The sequence below is a fragment of the Culex quinquefasciatus genome, chromosome 2 (assembly GCF_015732765.1).
Source record: "Culex quinquefasciatus strain JHB chromosome 2, VPISU_Cqui_1.0_pri_paternal, whole genome shotgun sequence".
Classification (NCBI taxonomy): Eukaryota; Metazoa; Arthropoda; class Insecta; order Diptera; family Culicidae; genus Culex; species Culex quinquefasciatus.
Genome location: NC_051862.1, coordinates 210111930 through 210135949, shown reverse-complemented (window position 1 = coordinate 210135949; position 24020 = coordinate 210111930). Strand labels below are relative to the sequence as shown.

Below are 24020 nucleotides of genomic sequence, written 5' to 3'. Positions count from 1 at the left end.
AGTCAGCTTAACAATGGTGTAGAATATATTTTTACAGCAAAAAGCTTCTTATAAGGCCGATTTAAATATTTATTAAAGTTTTAGTCCCTCGGCTTGACCTAAGTTCATGATCTTTTCATTATAGACGATTAATTTAATTGTTTATTCTGTGTCGATGCTGCTTGTTTGATCTAAACTTTTCATGTTAACTATTTATTCCCAATCTTTTGAGGAAACTCATAGGATTTCAAAAAATCTTTAAAACTATTAGTAAGATTAGCAAAAGTTTATAAAATGTTTAACAATATCAATTGTTGTATCAATTTGTTGTTTTTAATGGTAAATCACTTATATCAAGAAACTGATGAATTTTAGGCTTTTAAAACTCGAAATGAGTGTCCCAGGAACTTTTCATTATTAGAGCAATTCTCTACGAAAACGGTCTTTTTTCTTAAATTTAATTTTTGTATTTTTCAAATCTGACTGAAACTTTTTTAGAGCCTTCGGTATGCCCAAAGAAGCTATTTTGCATCATTAGTTTGTCCATATAATTTTCCATACAAATTTGGCAGCTGGCCATACAAAAATGATATGTAAAAATTCAAAAATCTGTATCTTTTGAAGGAATTTTTTGATCGATTTGGTGTCTTCGGCAAAGTTGTAGGTATGGATATGGACTACACTGAAAAAAAAAATGATGCACGGTAAAAAAAAATTTCGTGATTTTTTTTTAAGATATAGTCACTAAAACTTGATTTGCAAAACAAAACTATTTTTAATTTTTTTTATTTTTTGACATGTTTTAGAGGACATCAAATGCCAACTTTTCAGAAATTTCCAGGTTGTGCAAAAAATCTTTGAGAGAGTTATGAATTTTTGAATCAATACTGATTTTTTCAAAAAATCGAAAAATAGGTCGCAAAATTTTTTCAACTTCATTTTTTGATGTAAAATCAAATTTGCAATCAAAAAATACTTTAGTAAAATTTTGATAAAGTGCACCGTTTTCAAGTTAAATCCATTTTTAGGTGACGTTTTTGAAAATAGTCGCAGTTTTTCATTTTTAAAATTAGTTGTTGAGATATTGCCATGCAAAGGTTAAACATCACACCATTTTCTAAAGTCGTTATCTCAGCAACTAATGGCTCGATTTTCAATGATAAAATATGAATAATTCGTGAAATTTTCCGATCTTTTCGAAAAAAATATTTTCAAAATTTTCAAACGAAGACTAACATTTCAAAAGGGCCAAACATTCAATATTACGCCCTTTGCATGGCAATATTTTAGCAACTAAATTCAAAAATGCAAAATATAGAGACTTTTCTCAGCTTTTCAAAAATATTTTTTTCAAAAGTTTCAAAAATAAAAACTTCGACTATTTTCAAAAAAGTTACTTAAAAATGGATTTAACTTGAAAACGGTGCACTTTATCAAAATTTCACTAGAGTACTTTTTGATTGCAATTTTGGTTTTACATCGAAAAATGAAGTTGAAAAATTTTTGCGACCAATTTTTCGATTTTTTGAAAAAATCAGTATTGATTCAAAAATTCATAACTCTCTCAAAGATTTTTGCACAACCTGGAAATTTCTGAAAAGTTGCATTTGATGTCCTCTTAAACATATCGAAAAATATAAAAAAATTAAAAATAGTTTTTTTTGCAAATCAAGTTTTGGTGACAAAAAGTTAAATAAAAAATCACCAACATTTTTTTACCGTGCATCATCATACCTACAACTTTGCCGAAGACACCTAATCGATCAAAAAATTCCTTCAAAAGATACAGATTTTAGAATTTTCATACCTCATTTTTGTATGGCCAGCTGCCAAATTTGTATGGAAAATTATAAGGACAAACTAATGGTGCAAAATGGCTTCTTTGGGCATACCGAAGGCACCAAAAAAGTTTCAGTCAGATTAGAAAATACAAAAAAAATCGAATTACCGAAATCTGAGAGAATTGCTCATTAGTATTTATTAAGCATGAATGGAGTCGTTTTAATATTAGAAATGCTGAATAAATAATTTCTAATGCATAAATGTACCTAATGTATTGCTCATTTTAATGTTTTTGTTTGTCTATTTTAATTCCGAAGGTATTTTTTTAAATGTTTTCTTTTCTTAGAATATCTTCTTTTTCAAAATTCATTTGGCTGTAGAAATATGGGACTAAATGATTAAAATTACTGTATAAGTCAAACAAAAAAAATCAGTTAATATGTACCATAAACCGGGGTGACATTGATAAGATTTCTACTAATTTCTCAAATCAAATTCACACGGTTAGACTAGTCTCAACATTTGAATTTTTAAATAATTTAATTTTAAAAGTTTATGTCGCCCCGTCCTCTAAAATCGGCCTGAGAAATCAGGGGGTAAATCCATTTTTTTTTTTCAAAACACTTAAAATTTTTAATGGAAATGGACGTGCAATCAGCTGAAAACACATTAAAACGCCTTTTCCTGCGTTGATAATCATTTTTCAGCATGTTTAAAAATATTTCGATATTTTTAAAAATCCGAGGCGACAGTACCGCAAAAAGTTCTTTTGCGCGAATAAAAATAATTTCGTTGATACCTAGATATTTTGAATGCTAATGACTGCAAATCAATTGGACAGGTGAAAAATGCATTTTAAAACAGAGCAATTCTCTGAGATTTCAGTCATTCGATTTTTTTTGTATTTTTTAATCCGGCTGAAATGCCGGCCTTCGGTATGCCCAAAGAAGCCATTTTGCATCATTAGTTAGTCCATATAGTTTTCCATACAAATTTGGCAGCTGTCTATTCAAAAATGATACGTGAAAATTCAAAAATCTGTATCTTTTGAAGGAATTTTTTGATCGATTTGGTGTCTTCGGCAAAGTTGTAGGTATGGATATGGACTACACTGAAAAAAATGATACACGGTAAAAAAAATTTGGTGATTTTTTATTTAACTTTTTGTCTCTAAAACTTGATTTGCAAAAAAACACTATTTTTATTTTTTTTTTTATTTTTTGATATGTTTTAGAGGACATAAAATGCCAACTTTTCAGAAATTTCCAGAATGGGCAAAAAATCTTTGACCGAGTTATGACTTTTTGAATCAATACAGATTTTTTCAAAAAATCGAAATATTGGTCGCAAAATTTTTTCAACTTCATTTTTTGATGTAAAATCGAATTTGCAATCAAAAAGTACTTTAGTAACTTTGATAAAGTGCACCGTTTCCAAGTTATAACCATTTTTATGTAACTTTTTTGAAAATAGTCGCAGTTTTTCATATTTTAAAAATAGTGCCCATGTTTGCCCACTATTTTTTGCAAATCAAGTTTTAGTGACAAAAAGTTAAATAAAAAATCACCAAATTTTTTTTACCGTGTTTCAGCCGGATTAAAAAATACAAAAATTAAAATTAAAGAAAAAAGACCGATTCCGTAGAGAACTGCTCAACACTTGTTTTTATTCAAATGTTGAAAACATTGCTCGTTATTTAATTTTTATATATATATTTTTAAGTTTTTTGTCTCCCCCCCCCCCCTTGATTTTGGTCTGAGTCGAGGGACATAAACAAAAATTCTGCTTCAAATTTCAGATCGAGAAATCAAAACAGAGTAGATAATCTTTAAATATTGTTATTTTTGTAAAAAATACGCAGTGGTTTAAAAAAAATCAGTATTTTGCTTGAAAAAACTGTTTTTTTACCGAAAAAATCATGTTAAGGAGGTTAGGTAAGGTTAGATTGATTTGCCACTAATTTTGCTTTTAATCTTCATTAAAAACCATGCTTCTTTAATGGTTTGATACGTAACAACAAATCTAGCAAAACTAGACATTTTTATTTAATTTTTAATAAACAAATATGTAATGTTAGAAAATAAATCGGAATTGTCTGAACGAAGAGTACAAAAAATGTTTGTGAAATATATTTGGTTTAAGATATAAATAATTATTTGAAATGTGATGAAAATCCTTCAAGTTGGCGTTTTTTATTATTTTAATTTGTTTAAAAATTATCGTAACACCACGGCGTGGTTTCTAGAACAACCTTATCAGAAAAAAATAGTCATCGCCACTTTCAAATGTGTCTTATAGGAAATTTTCTCAGCTTTCCAATGCTTCTAAAAGCGAAATTTTTCATCGGGAAATTTCTGAGATATCTCTATTTAAAGTTTTTTGGTTTTAAATTCCTTTATTATTTATTGGAAACTTTATACTAACAGTTCAGAAAACTAATCAAATGATGTGTTTTATGAGTCATTTACTCATCAAAATGTTTGCACATTTTGATGAGTAAGACAAGAAACAACTTTGTAGAAGGTTGCAAACCGCTAAACATTTTGAAAATTATGTTTTGTCTAAGTTTTTGAATAAATGGGATTTATTCAGAAATTAAAATCATAAAACAGTGTAAAAATGTATTTTTTACAAGAATTATTTGACAATTACATATTTTTTTGTGTACAAATATCACGCGTCTACTTTGATTTAGCTTGTTCAACAGAAACTTTGGCAGGTATCAATAAAACTCGAGTCTTCCAATTCAGAATTCTGAAAACACCGTCACAAACATTTATTTTTGTTTGAACAAAAATTAAATAGTATTTTAACAAAAAAATTTAACAGAAACTTTCTTTCCAAACTATTTGAACAAAAATCAAGACAATTTTTTAAAGATGAGATTGAAGATGAGAGTCTTATAAACTTTTAAAATATTGCTAATTCCTTGATCATTTAATACAAAAAAACTGAAACAATCATTTCATACTAATGAAAAGTATTTCTCCTAAAGCTAGCAACAGTAATTTGCAGTATACATGTTTTGTAGCCATGCAACTAGTTAGTGTTTGATTAAGGAAATATGATATTTATTCATAAAAATCTTGAAATACCCTATCAATCTCAAACCTGTAGAAATTTCGGTTGTATCAGCTAATTCCAAGCTGAATAAGAGCAGACCGGTGTTATTTGTACACAACATTTATGTAATAATCTATTTGTTCTTGTAAAAATAATATTTCAATACGGTTTTATTATTTTATTATTTGAATAAATCCCATATATTCAAAAATTCGGTTAAAACTTAATTTTCAAAATGTTTAGCGGTTTGCAACCTTCTTCAAAGTTGTTTCTTGACTTATTTTGCACATTTTGGTCAGTAAAATACACATGAAACACATCATTTGACAAGTTTCCTGGACTGTTATTTAAAAGTTTCCAATAAATGATCAAGGATTTTAAAAGAAAAAACTTAAAATAAAGATATCTCAGAAATTTCCCGATGAAACATTTCGCTCTTAGAAGCATTGGAAAGCTGAGAAAATTTCCTATAAGAAACTTTTGAAAGTAGTGATGACTATTTTTTCTCCTTAACGTTGCCCAGAAAACACGCCGTGAACACATTTTTAATTTGAACCTCTGCAAATACATTAATTTATCGTTTTTCTCTATACTATAAGTTGTTTGAAAAAGTCCTTTTGGGAAAACTTAGTCTCGACTATTTTAAAGTAGTTGAAAAATTCTTTCAATTTCAATAAATTGATCTTGTTTTAAAGATAAGGAATCCAATTGGAGTTCTGTCACAGTATTGTTTTTTTTTATTGTTTTACCTTGTAACAATGCCTCGAAATAATTCTTAATTTTTACAAGGGAGCGTCATTTTAATAAAAAAAAAATCCGTACAATAAAAAAATGGAGCGTAACAGAGCCTTCGAATATTTTGATAATTTCTCTTTTGAATTTCAATTTAACTAAATGGTTCTATTTGAATTTGTCTAATCTTTCGTTTTGTTTGCATTTAAGGGGTTACATACATGTAGAAAATCGCTAAATTTCATAATACAGAATATTTATTGAATCCACTAAAAAGATGATTTTCAATCACTCCTGAAAGTTTCATGAAGATATTACATGATTAAACTGAGTTAGAGACGATTTTAAGCTCAACATTTTGCCGTTCGCAAAGCACACTGTCAAACTTTTTGAGCATTTTTCTCGAAACACAGAGTTGATTTACGGGTGCCACGATATCTCGAGATGGGATGAACCAAATTGGCTAAAATTTGGGGTGAAGACTCTCAAGACATATCCCGTGTGCATGACGAAGCCCGATTTTAAAATTATGTTTTTTTTTAAAATACAAAAATCAAAAACTGACGATTTTTTATATGAAAAACACAAAAATATTTTTATCTTTTTTTTAAATAAGTCTTTTGAAAATCGGCCTTCGTCATGCACATGTAGGACCGGTTTAACGAGTCTTCACCAAAATTTTGAGCCGATTTAGTCAAGGCAGTGTGGAGATATCGTGGCACCCGTTTTTGGAAACTGATAACTTCAAATAGCTATATCTCGGTAATGATACAACCAAATGTCTTCAAATTTGTTTTGATAATAGATGAAAATGTATATTTTAATGCCCTGATAACAGATTTTAAATAAAATTAAGTGTGTGCTCACACCAACCTCTGACTTTTTTGTCGATTTACTTGTATGTAACCCCTTTAGCTACATTTTTAAATTAAAATCGAGTTAAGCATTATAATATAATTCGTAGTTTTAATATTATTTTGCCTTTTAAAATTATTTCAGTGATATTTAAGTGTCGCTACCTGCACCTTCTGAACATCATAATTTCATAATCTCACTTAAAGACACTTCATCCTCCTGTGCTTGTTTCCCTTTGCTACCAAGCATTTCATTTCTGGGTATCCTCTCTAAATTAGGTCCCATTTCCCAGGGAAAAAGAGTTTCAAAGAAGGTTCGCCGGTTTTTGTCACCCTCATCCCAGGACACTTATCTGGCGTTTTTCCTCCAAACTGAAGTCAAGCCCCACAAACCAAATTTTATTTTTGTTGTGCAGAGGTGAATCTACCAGCATGATCATAATGTTTCAAGGTTAAGAAAGAAATGAAAATTTAGAACATCAGCACCGGCTTGACTCGTGATTCTCCTTTTCCCGGGGTGGGCGGAGAATGAAGATTCAAATTTTTACGATCCCCCGAGTGCCCAGTAAATAAATCCACCCCCAAACTGAACATGGTGACGAAAACGAATGCAAAACAACAAGACGTGGGGGTAATGGCCTTACAACATATTCGTTTTTATGGGGGGGTGATCCTTTTATTGAGTGCTTTCTCCTCGGGCTTTGGGACGGGTTTGGTCGGGACGAGAAGTCTACTGCCGGCTGGAAGAGGAAATAAAATTTGAAATTTTTCCACACTTCCTCCGGTAGGCTATGGTTGGAGACCTTTGAAAAGCATAAAATTATGACGATTTGAATGAAAGAGAAAATTTGAGAACACCTCAACGGAATCGTCATTATCGGTAACGAGGAAATTATGAACTCATCAAGTGCAAAGTGGAAGAGTTCAAATTCAATTTGGACGCCGGCGGAACAATGCTGAGTGATTCTGGCAAAAAAACAGCTTTCAAAGTACTCTCTACTTTATCTGACTCGTTTGGCGCGACGACAAAGTGGTGACTCCAGTCACAGGATCAAGGTTGATAATTTTTCGTGGAATAATCCAACTTTAATCTTTTTTTTTCTATGCTAGTTTATTTCATGTTTTGTTTTTTTTAATGATTTTTATCAATTTCATTTATTTAAAAAAAATAGGTTGATTTTTTACTTTTTGTTAAAAATGTAGAACTTCTCTACTCATTTACCCCAATCTGAAAAACTCGTTCCTCACGAAGCATCGCAACTCAAGAGGAGCCATTAGTGAGCCTCCACACAGCGTAGTCCTAACCCTACGACACGGTGCTGCTAATCCGTTGAATCATAATTAACACGAGTAATTCCATTAACGAGAAATTACGCACCTTGGGAGCAGCCGTGGCAGTGAAATGGCACACACCGGCTGCAACAGCGCACACATTTCCTCGAAGCACTTTGCTCATTTGTGCAAACGAGGGAAAAATCGGTGGAACTCCGGCACCGGCCTTAAAGAGGGGGTCATTCTCGATATTACTGTTTTTTGCTACTTCTGTTGTATCAACCGGGTGTCAAAGCACTTGGAAACAGTTGGACTCGGGCAGAAGTCGTGAGCAACATCCGGAGTCCGTTGCAGACGAAAAACGAAGATAAATGGCGGTGATTATCTGAGGGATGACCACTACGAGGGGAATATCTATCTTGGACATCAACGACTCGGACTCGTTAGTTCGCTTTAGCGTGTAGAAACATTCTGCAAATGCCGAATTAAAAGCACCAACATTGTTTAGTCCGGAAATATTTTCAATTCATGAAATGAACAACAATGTTCAGCGGTAAATCAACGTCCTCAACAAAAAAGAGTCCCAGTATCAAAGTAATTGGTCCCATTCCCGCCTTCTTAGGAACAAACACTCCAGAGAGCTTTCTCCGATCTATTCGAAGGGGCACAGGGTACACACAATTTGTGTTGTCCTCGTGTACACACAGTGGGCCAGACAAATGGTCACGACTGACAGCGCGGTTCGTGGCGTCAACGATAGTGTCAATTTGACGTCAATGGTGCGTCGCGACGCCGAGGATGCTCCCTCTTTTTGTTGTTTGGGGAAGCCAAATTGGAACGCGAGGGTGATTTGTTTGTTCAACTGTGGCGATAAGGGAGAGTTGTGCGAGGAACATTTTCTTGAATGTGTTTTATAAATCTTTGTTAATTTTTTTTTAGTTTTTAAATCCGCATTGAACTTTGATTGCATTAGGCAGGAATCATGGTTTTACCTATAACTTTTTTTTTATTGAAATCGTCATTCAAAACTTTTCAAGCATACGTTAGGTATGCTTTGGAGTGGTTTAAAATAAAAATTGTACTATACTTTTTAAATTAATTGTAGAACTATTTTGAAAAGGTCATCAATTTAAATTTTATTAATCATCCGGGGTATTGGTCGTCTTCTTCTTGCAAAATTGTAGCATTCACGTAACTTAAATATTTTTTAACTTGTTTGTAACAAAATGTGCACCATTAAATAAAGTCCAATAAGGCTTTTGCAAATATTTTTCAAAGTTTATGTCTCTCCTCAACTCTCTTCAAAATTGGTCCAAAATATCAAAGGGCAAAACAATATTTTACCAAAACCAATTAAAATGCTAATGATAATTTAAAAGAAGTTTATGCAACTAGTTGCGAAATCAATATTTTTTCAACTCGAGTACATTTTCCAACGAGGTTTACCGAGTTGAACAAATACAACTAGTGCTGACAAAATCAAGTTTTGCAACGAGTCGCTTACAGTTTTTTTTTTGTAATTCCGAGAAACGCTTTCAAACACTCATGTGTTAAGTAAGTTCACCGTTCAAAACAAAACAATATTGAAAAATGTTACATTTCGATACAAGTGTTGAAAGGTCCAACTTTTCAGCACCCATTTCATTGCAGAAAAGTAGGACTTTTCAGCACTGGATTTCAAAGGCATTTATGTTCAAATCTGTTATTTTTGGTAGTTAAAGGTAGGCCGTTTCGTTTCTCCAGAAGCACTGGAAAAGGAAAAATCCGGAAGGATTGCAAAAAGTACTTTCCAGCTTTCATTAAAGTGCTGATATAGTATGCAACAAGTTGTAAAAGACGATTTTTCAGCACGAGGATTACCGAGGTGGATAAATACGACGAGTGCTGAGAATATCAAGTTGCTTACAAAACTTTTTGCAATTCCGAGAAACGCTTTTTGAATGGAATTTCGTGTCATGTCCTACTTTTCAGCACAGCAATGGGTGCTGAAAAGTTGAACTTTTCAGCACTAGTATCGGAACGGTGAAATAACTTAACTCATGGATTTTTGACATTGAATTTCATGCAAAAAGCGTTTTTCGAAATTGCAAAAAAAATTACAAATCGTTGCAAAACTTGATTTTTTCAGCACTCGTCATATTCTCCAACTCGGTAATCCTCTTCAGATTAATGTATACACTTTTCAGCACTTGTTTTCGATAAATATTGTTTGTTTTATTTTTGGTTTAAGTTTTTCATTCAAGGTCTAAAAAATATTCAAAAATATTTCTGTAATTTTCAGGTTTGAACACAGTTGGCCTTCATCAAGACAAAAAATCAGCAAAAGAAAATAGAAAGTTGGCTTGCCAAATCATAAAACTAGTCTGATCAGGTTAGTTTTTTTTTAAATTTGTTGTTTGATTTGGTTAGTAACGAAACGAAATATTTTTTTTTATTACCGTTATCATGTGTGACATTGGGTTTGGGAGGTGAGATTGCAAAAAATAAGACAGAAATTTGTATGACCCATTCGCACCCTCCAGACCCAATGTCCCCCCTGATGATTTTTCTAAATGCTGAATGTTCTTGAATGTAACTTAATTTTTATTCTTTATTTTTTTATTCTATCTTTATCATTTTGATTTTTTTCAACTATAATTAATTTTTTGAAAGACTCTTTATTTTTCTGAGTTGATAACATTGAAATTTTATGAAGAAGCTAAATTTTACTGCATGACCAAAAACCTCCAGAGCTTTTGGTTACATCAATCGTAGCCAAACGGTAAACACAATTTGCTTCCTGGCAAATACCAAAAGCACCTTCGAGCATCATCGTCGTTTCGTTCGTTGGCCATGTAAATGGTTGTTTGTGTTGTTTAGTCTAGTAGGACCTTTCGGCTCATTGCATTTGGTGGTTTTCCGTTTTCTCTCGAGGGCTTTGCCTGTGGTGCTTTTTGAATTGTTTATTCAATGTGGAAGTGGTTGAAAATTTGTTGGAAAACTTTTGATGAACATTTCCACTTGAATTCATTCAATTTCTTTTGAAAATGGTCTTATTTAGAAATGTATTTACTTCCGTTCCATTGATAGAAATAATAAGTTTTGAATCTTCCTGGTACATCAAAATTGCTGAATCATCAGCACTGATCGAAATCCCATTTCATGATCCTTCCCCAAATTCGCACGGTAACGGGCCCCAAAACTGCCACAAACAAAGTCCCATTGAATCATATTGTCATTGGTCTTTCCTTCGAAATCGTCACGGGTAAAAATACAGACCCGAAATTCATTCGGAAACCGATTCTGATCTGTCCGCCCCTCCCCGTTGTCATAATGCTAGAAGCACCACTACCTTTCCTTGAAAAGCATTTTCCGAATATTCCTGACGCAACAAACTTTTCCCCGTCACTTGACTTTTTCTCCTAGCTCTTTTCCATTCAACTCCGATTTAGCTTGGTCGGCGGGGAGGCCCGGTTATTATTTACCCATTTCATCAGATCAACAATGTTGAGGACCATGATGGCGCTGGTGGCTTGCAGTGCTTTTGTGCCCACCACAAAACAGATTGTGTGAATGTGTTTTTTTGCGTATTTTATCTGTTTTGTTGAATTGTCAAACACTCACAAATTTATCAAATTGTTTCATTTTAGATTTTTTTTGTGTTACGAATTTATTGATATCGATTTTCTAGGATCTTTTTCCTGAAATTTATTTACAAATACAAAAATAGGCAGTAAATTCCTTCAAGGTGGATTTACTAATAGATTAAAAGGACTATTTTTTACCTTCTCCTTCTTTGTACCATTCAGCGAGAGTGGGTGTAAGTTTGATTTTGCCGACATTTTTTTTCTTTTTCTGTTGCCTGGTCGTCAAGCCACGTGTTACTAACCATGGCCGCACCACGTGACAAAAGATAAAAAAGGAAAAGGCTGAGGCGTTTGGCGTTCAAGTTTAGGCAACAATATCAACAACATGGGTTGGGAGGAGATATCTCGGTTTATCGCCGACGGACAAACAGCAATTTCTGGCAGGGAATAGGATGGTATGGTAGTTTTTGTTTTTGTTTTTGAGTTGACTTTCTCAGCTTTCAGGGAAAAAAGTAATTAAATTGTAGGAAATTTGTTACATAATATTCAGCATCCATTTGAGTGCTGAAAAGTTCAAATTTTCGATACTGTCCTCATGTTTGACACTTGCCATGGAGGAAAATAATATTCAAGTGGAGAATCAAACATTCCATTTGTGAAGCATTCTCTAATACCAAAAAAGCCATTCGAGTTCGTCTATACGAAACATCAATTTTTTATGCCGATTTCAGATTTTTTTTTACAATTTTCCAAGACCCGTTTTTTGATTTTTAAAACTTCATACATATGATAATAGGCTGGTATCAAATCTGGAGTAAATGAAAAGGTCCCATAACAAAAATTATACTTTTTGAATTGAATAAGAAAAATCTAAGAAACGTTTAATATTTGTTCTCTGGTTGCTGACATAAAGCGGATAAGAAAAAATCAGGAAAATTTTAACCTGATTCATGTTACAATGTCTATATCTCAGCAACTAATGGCCTAATTGCCAATGTTATAAAATGAAAAATTATTGAGAATTTCTGGCCTCTGAGAAATCTTTATTTGATTTTTTTTTAATAAAGACTCAAAATTTTTAAAGGTCCTAATATGGAGATGTTTAAAATTTTCACTTTTTGCTTTTAGGGTGTTTTTGGATACCCTTGACTCTAGGCGGTTCTAGATACACCCAAAAAGCAAAAGAAACAAAAAATTTGTTTGTTGGATCTTTCTAAAATAATCTCCAGAAATATTCAATAAAAACAATTCCATACCTAATTTTTATTCTTTCCAATAAAAAGAATTACAATCTATCTGTCAAACATTTTCAAAACATCAATAAAATCATGAAAACATTGTTTTTCCTGTTGTGTTATGTTTTTTACGGTGTTGTCCCATAATTGAAAATTCATAAGAAGGCTGGAACTTCCAGCCTAGAAGTTCTTTATATGACTATAATACAAACAAAAAAAAATCAAATCATATTATTGTTTTTTTTTGCAAGGCAAGTATGGAGTGTCAAGATAATTCTCCTGAGCGATTCTTCACCAAACCCCGACATGGATTTAACTTATATTTTTTTTATTTGGCTCAAACTTTGTGAGGGCCTTTCCTATGACCAAAAAAGTAATTTTGTGTCATAAAAAATGGAACGGAAAAATTCTAAAATCTGTTACTTTTCAAGGAATTTTTTGATTGATTTTGTGTCTTGGGCAAAGTTGTAAGTATTGATGAGAACTGTACTGAAAAAATTTGGTACACGGATAAAATGGGATTTTTTAATAAACTTGTTTCCAAAAAAACAATTTCTCATCATGCAAGTTTTTTTTATTTCTGAATTTTTTTCATATGTTCTAGGGGACAAAAACTCATTAAGAAGTATGGACCAATAGGGTGTAATATCAAAATCGATTTTCCAGCACAGCACTTTTTCAGTTCCTTTTGGGGTCCTAAACAACTCCCCAAAGTTTGGGACCGATTGGTTTAGTCCTCACTTTGCGCAAAGCGATTCAATTTTCCATATAAATTTGTATGGGGAAAACCATTTTTTAGGATTTTGATATTTAACAATTCGACGTTTCATGCCATATCAAAACCGGACTCATATTCGGATGCTCTGGATGGTGCTCTGCAACTTTGCCGAAGAGAGTATGGTGCTAACTTGCTCCAGAAAGAAGATATAGCGTCCTTAAAACTCGTCTAAAACGTGATTTTCGAGCAAAAAACACGTTTTAGACGAGTTTTGAACACGCTGTATCTTTTTTTAGGGACAAGCTAGCACCATACTCTCTTCGGGAAAATTGTAGAGGACATTCCAGAGCATCCGAATATGAGTCCGGTTTTGATACAACATGAAACGTGGATTTGATAAATATCAAAATCCAAAAAAATGGGTTTTCCCATACAAATTTATATGGAAAATTTATTCGCTTTGCGCAAAATGAGGACTAAACCAATCGGTCCCAAACTTTGAGGAGTTGTTTAGGTCCCCAGAAGGAACTAAAAAAGTGCTGTGCTCACTAAATTTGGACAACTTTATTTTTTTCCATACAACCATATTACATCCTAATGGACCAACATTTTGTCGACGAGCTATGATTTTTTTTAAATTTGTGATTCTTGTTAAAAAAAAATAAATCCTGTACTCAACATGTTTGACATTGTTTTTATCAATATTATACTTTTATGAAAATTTAGTTATGATTATTTTTTTAATATTGTGTTCGAAAAGATCGGAAAATTTATCGAATGTTTCACTTTTTAACAACAAAACTTTAATTTTCCTGTTTTTTTTTCTTTAAGCCGCCAGAGGTCCAATCTTCAAAGTATTTTTTATGCCAATTTTACTGAACTATCAAAAAAAAAAAAAAAAAAAATCAGGAATGGACAATCATGGGCACTATTTTGAGGAAATCAAAAATTCGGAATTTTTTCGGATAAAATTTAACTTTGAATGGCATTATTTTGAAAACGGTGTACAAAATCAAAAAAAGAATAAAGTTTTTTTTTCTTTTTACTAAAATCACTATTTAAAAAAAATAACTCGTCGGCAAAATATTGGTCCATGTTTCTCTATTGCTTAAAAGATGCCGGGTTTGGACACCTAAAACATAGAAAAAAATCTAAAACTTAAAAAAAAACACGGATTTCGGGACGATAATTTTTTGGTGCGCCTATTTTTTCTGAATAATCCTCATCACTACTTACAACTTTGCCGAAGACACCGAATCAATCAAAAAATTCATTGAAAAATTACAGATTTTCGAATATTTACGTATCTTTTGCCTTCCTCACTGAGGTAAGGCTATAATCCTGCTCTAAAAATGAACTTTCTATTAAAAGTTCCTAGACCCACCTTCATGTATACATATCTACTCAGAATCGAAAACTGAACAAATGTCTGTGTGTGTGTATGTGTGTGTGTATATGTGTGTGTATGTGTGTGTGTATGTGTGTGTGTATGTGTGTGTATGTGTGTGTATGTATGTATGTGACCAAAATTCTCACTGAGTTTTCTCAGCACTGGCTGAACCGATTTTGATCGAACCAGTTGCATTTGACTTGGTTTAGGGTCCCATACATCGCTATTGAATTGTTTGAAGTTTCGATAAGTAGTTCAAAAGTTATGTATAAAAATGTGTTTTCACAAATACCCGGATCTCAATTATATGCACGTAAACGATGTCCGGATCCATCATCCGACCCATCGTTGATTAAGTAATTGAAAGGCCTTTCCAATGAGTCCAAGACATTGAAGATCTGGGAACCCTGTCTCGAGTTATGACCACTTAAGTGATATTTATGTACTTTTTTGAAGCCGGATCTCACTTAAATGTAGAGCGTCCAATTTCCCGGGTTTACAAAATTCCCGGGAAACGGGAAATTTTCAACAAATTTCCCGGGAAATCCCGGGAATTCCCGGGAAATTTGAAATTTAACGAAAATTATTCTAATCCTGTTTCTGATTAATCTTCTGCAACGAAATTTTATAGAACAACAACTTTAATGGTCAAAATGAGTGTGAGGATCAATTAATGGCTTGACTGCTTGTAAAAAATCATGCAACTTTGAGAAAATATATAAACTTTCTAATTTTGAAATCTTTCAAATCATCCCAAATGAAAAAAAAAATATTATTAGTATTTTTGTTGAGAAAGATTTTTTTAAATCAATGTGTTTGGACAGTGAAAATCTATGCTCCACAACCATAAAATTGCTTTTAAATTTGTCTCAGTGACCATAAAGTAAAAATAAAAAACCAAAAAAATCAACTTGTGAATAAATAATCATTGAATTTACCTTAAAAATCTAATTTCTAGCGCTTTTTAACCTGAAACACTATTTTTCAACTTGAAAATTTGATACGAAGTTGTTTTTTAATGGTTTTTCATGGTTTTTTATATTACTTTAGTTATATGGTATTCAGCCTAATAAATCAATTAGATTAAAATAATGTTGAGCATTTAAAAGTGGTTGAAATTCAACGATATTTTTTCATATATAACCCTCTTACGCCTTTGGTAGCTCACGTGCTTCATAAATTTATAACTTCAATCTGTAATTTCTCGAATACTTAGAAACAAATTCTTCTTACACAAACCTTTTTTAAAAATTTAATTATATCAGTTCAGTTTCCATCCAACATGTTCAAGGTAAAAAAAAGTCAAGCAAATCTCAATGTTGATCTTGGCCGGAAGATGTAAACATCTTATTTTCAAATGATATAACAAAAAAAAACATTAAAAAAGGTTGTCAAAAATAAAATAGTTTCTATTCATTCCATAACAGCAGAGTTTTGTTGTCCAACACATAAGCAAACGATATTCCTAGTGGTGAATGCATCAGAAATAAATATTATCTGAATTAAATCTTGACATGAAATTTACAGACAAGCTGATTTGTTAAAATGAACAGTAGATGGTGCCAAAAAGGTAGGAAAATGTATACTTCTGCTTGTATTTCGGGAATTCCCGGGAAATTTACAAATTTCCCGGGAAACGGGAAATATTTTTTTCCGGGAAATCCCGGGAATTCCCGGGACGGGAAATTGGACGCTCTACTTAAATGTATGTAAACTATGTCCGGATCCATCATCCGACCCATCGTTGGTTAGGCAATTGAAAGGCCTTTCCAATGAGTCCAAGACATTGAAGATCTGGCAACCCTGTCTCGAGTTATGACCACTTAAGTGATATTTATGTACTTTTTTGAAGCCGGATCTCACTTAAATGTATGTAAACTATGTCCGGATCCATCATCCGACCCATCGTTGGTTAGGTAATTGAAAGGCCTTTCCAATGAGTCCAAGACATTGAAGATCTGGCAACCCTGTCTCGAGTTATGACCACTTAAGTGATATTTATGTACTTTTTTGAAGCCGGATCTCACTTAAATGTATGTAAACTATGTCCGGATCCATCATACGACCCATAGTTGGTTAGGTAATTGAAAAGCCTTTCCAAAGAGTCGAAAACATTGAAGATCTGGCAACCCTGTCTTGAGTTATGACCACATAAGTTATACATTGTGTCTTTTTTTCTGGATCTAAAAAAATTATGAAACCACTCATGTACTCATTTTTGGTAAAAAATGAGGAAGGCATCAACCACATAGGTGGATTAAGTTAGTTTTTTTGTATGAAAAGCTGCCAAAATTGTGTGGAGACTTTTATGGGTGAACCAATGACACACAATTACTTCATTGGTCATAGGGAAGGCCCCCACAAAGTTTGAGCGAAATTGAAAAAAATAATAGTAAAATACATTTGGTGGAGAATTGCTCAAATTTAGTAATTAAGGTAGAAAAGGGGAAAATGTATACAACGATTTAGAAATGGTAACAATTGAAAGAGTTCTGAAATAGCAACACTGTCTGGTTGAACGACAACTTCCCAATTTTAGATTTGACCAGCAAAACAAAGAGGGCGAAAACAAATCCTAAATCAAATAACACGGAACATAATGGCCGTCTGGAGGAAAAGGGAATGTTTGGAACAAATAATTTGTTGACCATCCAGACAATCACAAATAAATAAAATAAAGGAAACCGGCGGCGCATTGTTGCCAGCTGCTAGTCGTTTTCTTCGGTTCGGTTCTTTGGTGTGGTCAAAACGAAATTGGAAAATGGAGAAATAAAACTTGAAATGTGTGGCGATTAGTCAAAAAGAAGCTTTGCTATCTTGCGCCGGTATGGTGAATCAGCGGAAACGAAACGAAAGATGATTGGGTGGTAGATTTTGTTTTGCGGAAAAATTTCTCCGTGATACGTGAAATACAACAAGCGATTCAGGCCGCCCGTACTTACCTATCTTTGGCCCGAGGTCCTTTGTTTTGGGTTGGTTCATCCGGCGGGCCATCGGGCCGGATCCGGGCATTCCCGGCGGTTGACCTGGCAGCGGAGCGCGGTCAAGCAGTGACAATACGCGATAAATGGCACCAATTGTTAGTGTTTGTGGTTTTGTACGTGTGTGTTTGGGTGTGATTTGCGGTGTCGAAATAAAAAATGAAAAGAGAGAGAATGGACATTTTTTTTAGGTTAGAAGCTTGTCGCGAACCGTTGTCGAAGTTGGACTCCAGGGGAACACTAATTTGAAAGCTCAGCGTTGATGATGGTCCTAACGAGGGATTCATGTTTGGTGGGACGGCCGGACTTACCTGCCACTCGGGGGGCTCGTAACTGTTCCACGGGCAGCACTCGCCGGCGCTTCTTGGGCAGTTTGGCCCGGGCCTGGGTGTGCGAGTAGTACATGGCAAAGTTGCTCACGATGACCGGCACGGGCAGGGCAATCGTCAGTACGCCGGCCAACGCGCACAACGCCCCGACAAACATCCCGATGTAGGTCTTCGGTGCCATGTCGCCGTACCCCACGGTGGTCATCGTGACCAGGGCCCACCACAGCCCCAACGGGATGCTGTTGAAGTCGTTGTGCGGATTCGCCTGGATTCGCTCGGCGTAGTACACCAAGCTGGCGAATATCACGATGCCGAGCACCAGGAAGAACACCAACAGGGTCAACTCCTTGGCCGAGGCGCGAAACGTCTGGATCAGGATCTTCAGCCCGGACGAGTGTCGCGTCAGCTTGAACAACCGCATGATGCGGATGATGGAGAAGAACTCCAGGATGTCGGCGTTCTCCAGGTGGGACGCGAACCGCTGCAGGATCAGATCCACGTAGAAGCTCAACGTGGCAATGTAGTCGATGATATTCACAGATGAGGTGATAAACTCGCACTTGTGCGGAGACGAGATGAAGCGGACCTGTGGAGGAAATGAGAGGGAATGTTCTTCAACCCCAATTCTAGAAATGTTCAAGAATAACTCACCAAAATCTCCAGCGTGAACCACGCGTTGCAGACGCACTCGATGTAGAAGAACGCCACGTGCGCGTTGGTTTGCGTTTTGTCCAGCACCCAGGCCGTGCTGCCGTTCGCCGTTCGCACGGTGATATTCCGCAGCACCGGCACGCGCATATCCGGGTGAGTCTTGAGGCAGAAGGACAAAATCGACACGCAGATGAAGAACACCGATATCACGCCGATGATCTGTTAGAGGTTAAAGGTTTGAGAGATTTGAGGTTATGTCATTCCAGAAACGTCACCCACCTTGGCCGCATTCGAGCTGTACGGTTCGTCAAAGAGCGACCAAATTTGGGGCTTCATGTGCTGCCACCACGAGACCGTGCCCTTGAAGTAGTCGTCCTCGTAGCCGAACTTCCGGGCCAGCTCCTCCTCCGTGGGCTTTTCCGTGTCCAGGTCAAGCCGCTCCAGCACGGCCAACGTCTCCTGGGTGTCACGATGCTGTCGGTGGGAAGAAAATAGTCAAATTGAAGGTCACCTTAATGGTTTGGACTTGTGACACTTTAGAGTTAGATGGGTAATACAACCAAACCCCGATGGTTTGACACAAACTGTTGTCAAACGAACGGGGTCACTTTTTAGTTTGACACCCCTTTTACACGGAGTTCACACAGACTACCAACGTTTGTTTTGATAGTGTGCGTGAGCGCCGTGTAAAAAGTGACAATTCGTCACTTTTTATTTTGACTTTGACCAACCAACGGGGTACAAACTAAAAAAGTGTTAAACGAAAAAGGGACCAACCACCGGGGGTGAGTGTACAGTTAAAAAATAATAAAAATTGGATTTTTTGAAGATTTCATACATTTGAGAAAATCATCATCACAGTTAAATGATTTTATTTTTAAAGATACTTTTTTTATCAGTGTAACGTAGAAACAAGTGTTATCAACAACTAGTTCCGAAAAATATTGCTCCAGAACCGATTAGTAGCGTCCTGACCACTCTGGGGAGGGCGTTTGTGGTCATAAATTCTAAACGGATGGTCCCCTCAGTGTGTCCCAATCGCAGGCTCAATAAATCATAACACCCCGAAACTGCGCTGCCACATGAGAGGCGAGAGTGGTGACAAGCGGTCAGTTAATTTCGGGGCGTAATTTATGGACAATACTGACGTTGGCGGTATTTTTGTTGCCGGGGAGGCCCTCTTGGGAAGTACTTTGTTTCAATGTTTAGTGCCACTGGGGGATACGCGCGGGTTTGGTTCGTGATAAATTTGAATTATGCTGCTGTCAACATAAACTTTCTTTGAATGATTGTTTCAAATAAGTCACACTACTAGAAATTGTCTTTTTGAAATGTAGTACTAACAGTTTTGGGAACATTATCGTATTTTCGTATGAACATGAAAAGCGGAATATGAAAAAAAACTTCAATAAAGAATTTCAATACTAGAACTATCGGTCATTTTGGTCATTTCGATAATTTTGGTCATTTTGGTCAGTTCGGTTATTTAAGTGATTTTGGTCATTTTGGTTATTTCGGTCATATTGGTCATTTTGGTAATTTCGGTAATTTCAGTGATTTCGGTCATTTCGGTCATTTTGATCATTTCTATAATTTCGGTCATTTCGGTAATTTAGGTCATTTAGGTAATTTCGGCTAATTCAGTCATTTTGGTCATTTTGATCATTTTGGCCATTTTGGTAATTTCGGTAATTTCTGCAATTTCTGTAATTTCGATCATTTCGGTCATTTAGGTCATTTAGGTAATTTCGGTCATTTTGGTCATTTTGGTCATTTTGGTCATTTTGGTCATTTTGGTCATTTTGGTCATTTTGGTCATTTTGGTCATTTTGGTCATTTTGGTCATTTTGGTCATTTTGGTCATTTAGGTCATTTTGGTCATTTTGGTCATTTTGGTCATTTTGGTCATATTGGTCATTTCGGTCATTTTGGTCATTTTGGTCATTTTGGTCATTTTGGTCATTTTGGTCGTTTTGGTCATTTTTGTCATTTTGGTCATTTTGGTTATTTTGGTCATTTCGATCATTTCGGTCATTTCGGTCATTTAGGTCATTTTGGTCATTTTGGTCATTTTGGTCATTTTGGTCATTTTGGTCATATTGGTCATTTGGTCATTTTGGTCATTTTGGTCGTTTTGGTCATTTTTGTCATTTTGGTCATTTTGGTTATTTTGGTCATTTCGATCATTTCGGTCATTTCGGTCATATAGGTAATTTTGATCATTTTGGTCATATCGGTCATTTAGGTAATTTCGGCTAATTCAGTCATTTTGGTCATTTTGGTCATTTTGGCCATTTTGGTAATTTTGGTCATTTTGGTCATTTTGGTCATTTTGGTCATTTTGGTAATTTTGGTCATTTTGGTCATTTTGGTCATTTTGGTCATTTTGGTCATTTTGGTCATTTTGGTCATTTTGGTCATTTTGGTCATTTTGGTCATTTTGGTCATATTGGTCATTTTGGTCATTTTGGTCATTTTGGTCATTTTGGTCATTTTGGTCATTTTGGTCATTTAGGTCATTTTGGTCATTTTGGTCATTTTGGTCATTTTGGTCATATTGGTCATTTCGGTCATTTTGGTCATTTTGGTCATTTTGGTCATTTTGGTCATTTTGGTCGTTTTGGTCATTTTGGTCATTTTGGTCATATTGGTCATTTCGGTCATTTTGGTCATTTTGGTCATTTTGGTCGTTTTGGTCATTTTGGTCGTTTTGGTCATTTCTGTCATTTTGGTCATTTTGGTTATTTTGGTCATTTCGATCATTTCGGTCATTTCGGTCATTTCGGTCATATAGGTAATTTTGATCATTTTGGTCATATCGGTCATTTAGGTAATTTCGGCTAATTCAGTCATTTTGGTCATTTTGATCATTTTGGCCATTTTGGTAATTTCGGTAATTTCTGCAATTTCTGTAATTTCGATCATTTCGGTCATTTTGGTCATTTTGGTCATTTTGGTCATTTTTGTCATTTTGGTCATTTTGGTCATTTTGGTCATTTTGGTCATTTTTGTCATTTTGGTCATTTTGGTCATTTTGGTCATTTTGGTCATTTCTGTCATTTCTGTCATTTCGGTAATTTTGGTCATTTTGGTCATTTCGATCATTTCGGTCATTTTGGTCATTTCAGTCATATAGGTCATTTCGCTCATTTTGGTCATATCGGTCATTTTGGCCATTTTGGTAATTTCGGCCATTTCGGTCATTTTGGTCATTTTGGTCATTTTGGTCATTTTGGTCATTTTGGTCATTTTGGTCATTTTGGTCATTTTGGTCATTTTGGTCATTTGGTCATTTTGGTCATTTGGTCATTTTGGTCATTTGGTCATTTTGGTCATTTTGGTCATTTTGGTCATTTTGGTCATTTAGGTCATTTTGGTCATTTGGTCATTTTGGTCATTTTGGTCATATTGGTCATTTCGGTCATTTTGGTCATTTGGTCATTTTGGTCGTTTTGGTCATTTTGGTCGTTTTGGTCATTTCTGTCATTTTGGTCATTTTGGTTATTTTGGTCATTTCGATCATTTCGGTCATTTCGGTCATTTCGGTCATATAGGTAATTTTGATCATTTTGGTCATATCGGTCATTTAGGTAATTTCGGCTAATTCAGTCATTTTGGTCATTTTGATCATTTTGGCCATTTTGGTAATTTCGGTAATTTCTGCAATTTCTGTAATTTCGATCATTTCGGTCATTTTGGTCATTTTGGTAATTTTGGTCATTTTGGTCATTTTGGTCATTTTGGTCATATTGGTCATTTTGGTCATTTTGGTCATTTTGGTCATTTTGGTCATTTTGGTCATTTTGGTCATTTTGGTCATTTTGGTCATTTTGGTCATTTTGGTCATTTTGGTCATTTTGGTCATTTAGGTCATTTTGGTCATTTTGGTCATTTTGTTCATTTTGGTCATATTGGTCATTTCGGTCATTTTGGTCATTTTGGTCATTTTGGTCATTTTGGTCATTTTGGTCGTTTTGGTCATTTTTGTCATTTCGGTAATTTTGGTCATTTTGGTCATTTCGATCATTTCGGTCATTTCGGTCATTTCGGTCATATAGGTAATTTTGGTCATTTTGGTCATATCGGTCATTTTGGTAATTTCGGCCATTTCGGTCATTTTGGTCATTTTGGTCATTATGATCATTTTGGTAATTTCGGTAATTTCGGTCATTTTGATCATTTCTGTAATTTCGATCATTTCGGTCACTTAGGTCATTTCGGTCATTTTGGTCATTTTGGTCATTTTGGTCATTTTGGTCATTTTGGTCATTTTGGTCATTTTGGTCATTTTGGTCATTTTGGTCATTTTGGTCATTTTGGTCATTTTGGTCATTTTGGTCATTTTGGTCATTTTGGTCATTTTTGTCATTTGGTCATTTTGGTCATTTTGGTCATTTTGGTCATTTCTGTCATTTCTGTCATTTCGGTAATTTTGGTCATTTTGGTCATTTCGATCATTTCGGTCATTTCGGTCATTTCGGTCATATAGGTCATTTCGCTCATTTTGGTCATATCGGTCATTTTGGCCATTTTGGTAATTTCGGTCATTTCGGTCATTTTGGTCATTTTGGTCATTATGATCATTTTGGTAATTTCGGTAATTTCGGTAATTTCGGTCATTTTGATCATTTCTGTAATTTCGATCATTTTTGTCACTTAGGTCATTTAGGTAATTTCGGTCATTTTGGTCATTTTGGTCATTTTGGTCATTTTGGTCATTTTGGTCATTTTTGTCATTTTGGTCATTTTGGTCATTTTGGTCATTTTGGTCATTTTGGTCATTTTGGTCATTTTGGTCATTTTGGTCATTTTGGTCATTTTGGTCATTTTGGTCATTTGGTCATTTTGGTCATTTTGGTCATTTTGGTCATTTTGGTCATTTTTGTCATTTTGGTCATTTTGGTCATTTTGGTCATTTTGGTCATTTTTGTCATTTTGGTCATTTTGGTCATTTTGGTCATTTTGGTCATTTTGGTCATTTCTGTCATTTCTGTCATTTCGGTAATTTTGGTCATTTTGGTCATTTCGATCATTTCGGTCATTTCGGTCATTTCGGTCATTTTGGTCATTTCAGTCTTATAGGTCATTTCGCTCATTTTGGTCATTTTGGTCATTTTGGTCATTTTGGTCATTTTGGTCATTTCTGTCATTTCTGTCATTTCGGTAATTTTGGTCATTTTGGTCATTTCGATCATTTCGGTCATTTCGATCATTTCGGTCATTTTGGTCATTTCAGTCATATAGGTCATTTCGCTCATTTTGGTCATATCGGTCATTTTGGCCATTTTGGTAATTTCGGCCATTTCGGTCATTTTGGTCATTTTGGTCATTTTGGTCATTTTGGTCATTTTGGTCATTTTGGTCATTTTGGTCATTTTGGTCATTTTGGTCATTTTGGTCATTTTGGTCATTTTGGTCATTTTGGTCATTTTGGTCATTTAGGTCATTTTGGTCATTTTGGTCATTTT

General features: G+C 34.6%; 1 protein-coding gene across 1 annotated transcript in view; it reads right to left on the bottom strand.

The window, feature by feature from the left end:
* Positions 1–24020, bottom strand: part of LOC6033298 (potassium voltage-gated channel protein Shaw) — a 149027-nt gene that overhangs the window by 35750 nt on the left and 89257 nt on the right. The window contains exons 6-9 of the mRNA XM_038252208.1: positions 18832–19026; positions 18553–18771; positions 17884–18487; positions 17534–17617 (exon numbers count right to left, since the gene is read on the bottom strand). Coding sequence (XP_038108136.1) covers positions 17534–17617; positions 17884–18487; positions 18553–18771; positions 18832–19026 — 1102 coding nt within the window. The remainder of the gene's footprint in view (positions 1–17533; positions 17618–17883; positions 18488–18552; positions 18772–18831; positions 19027–24020) is intronic.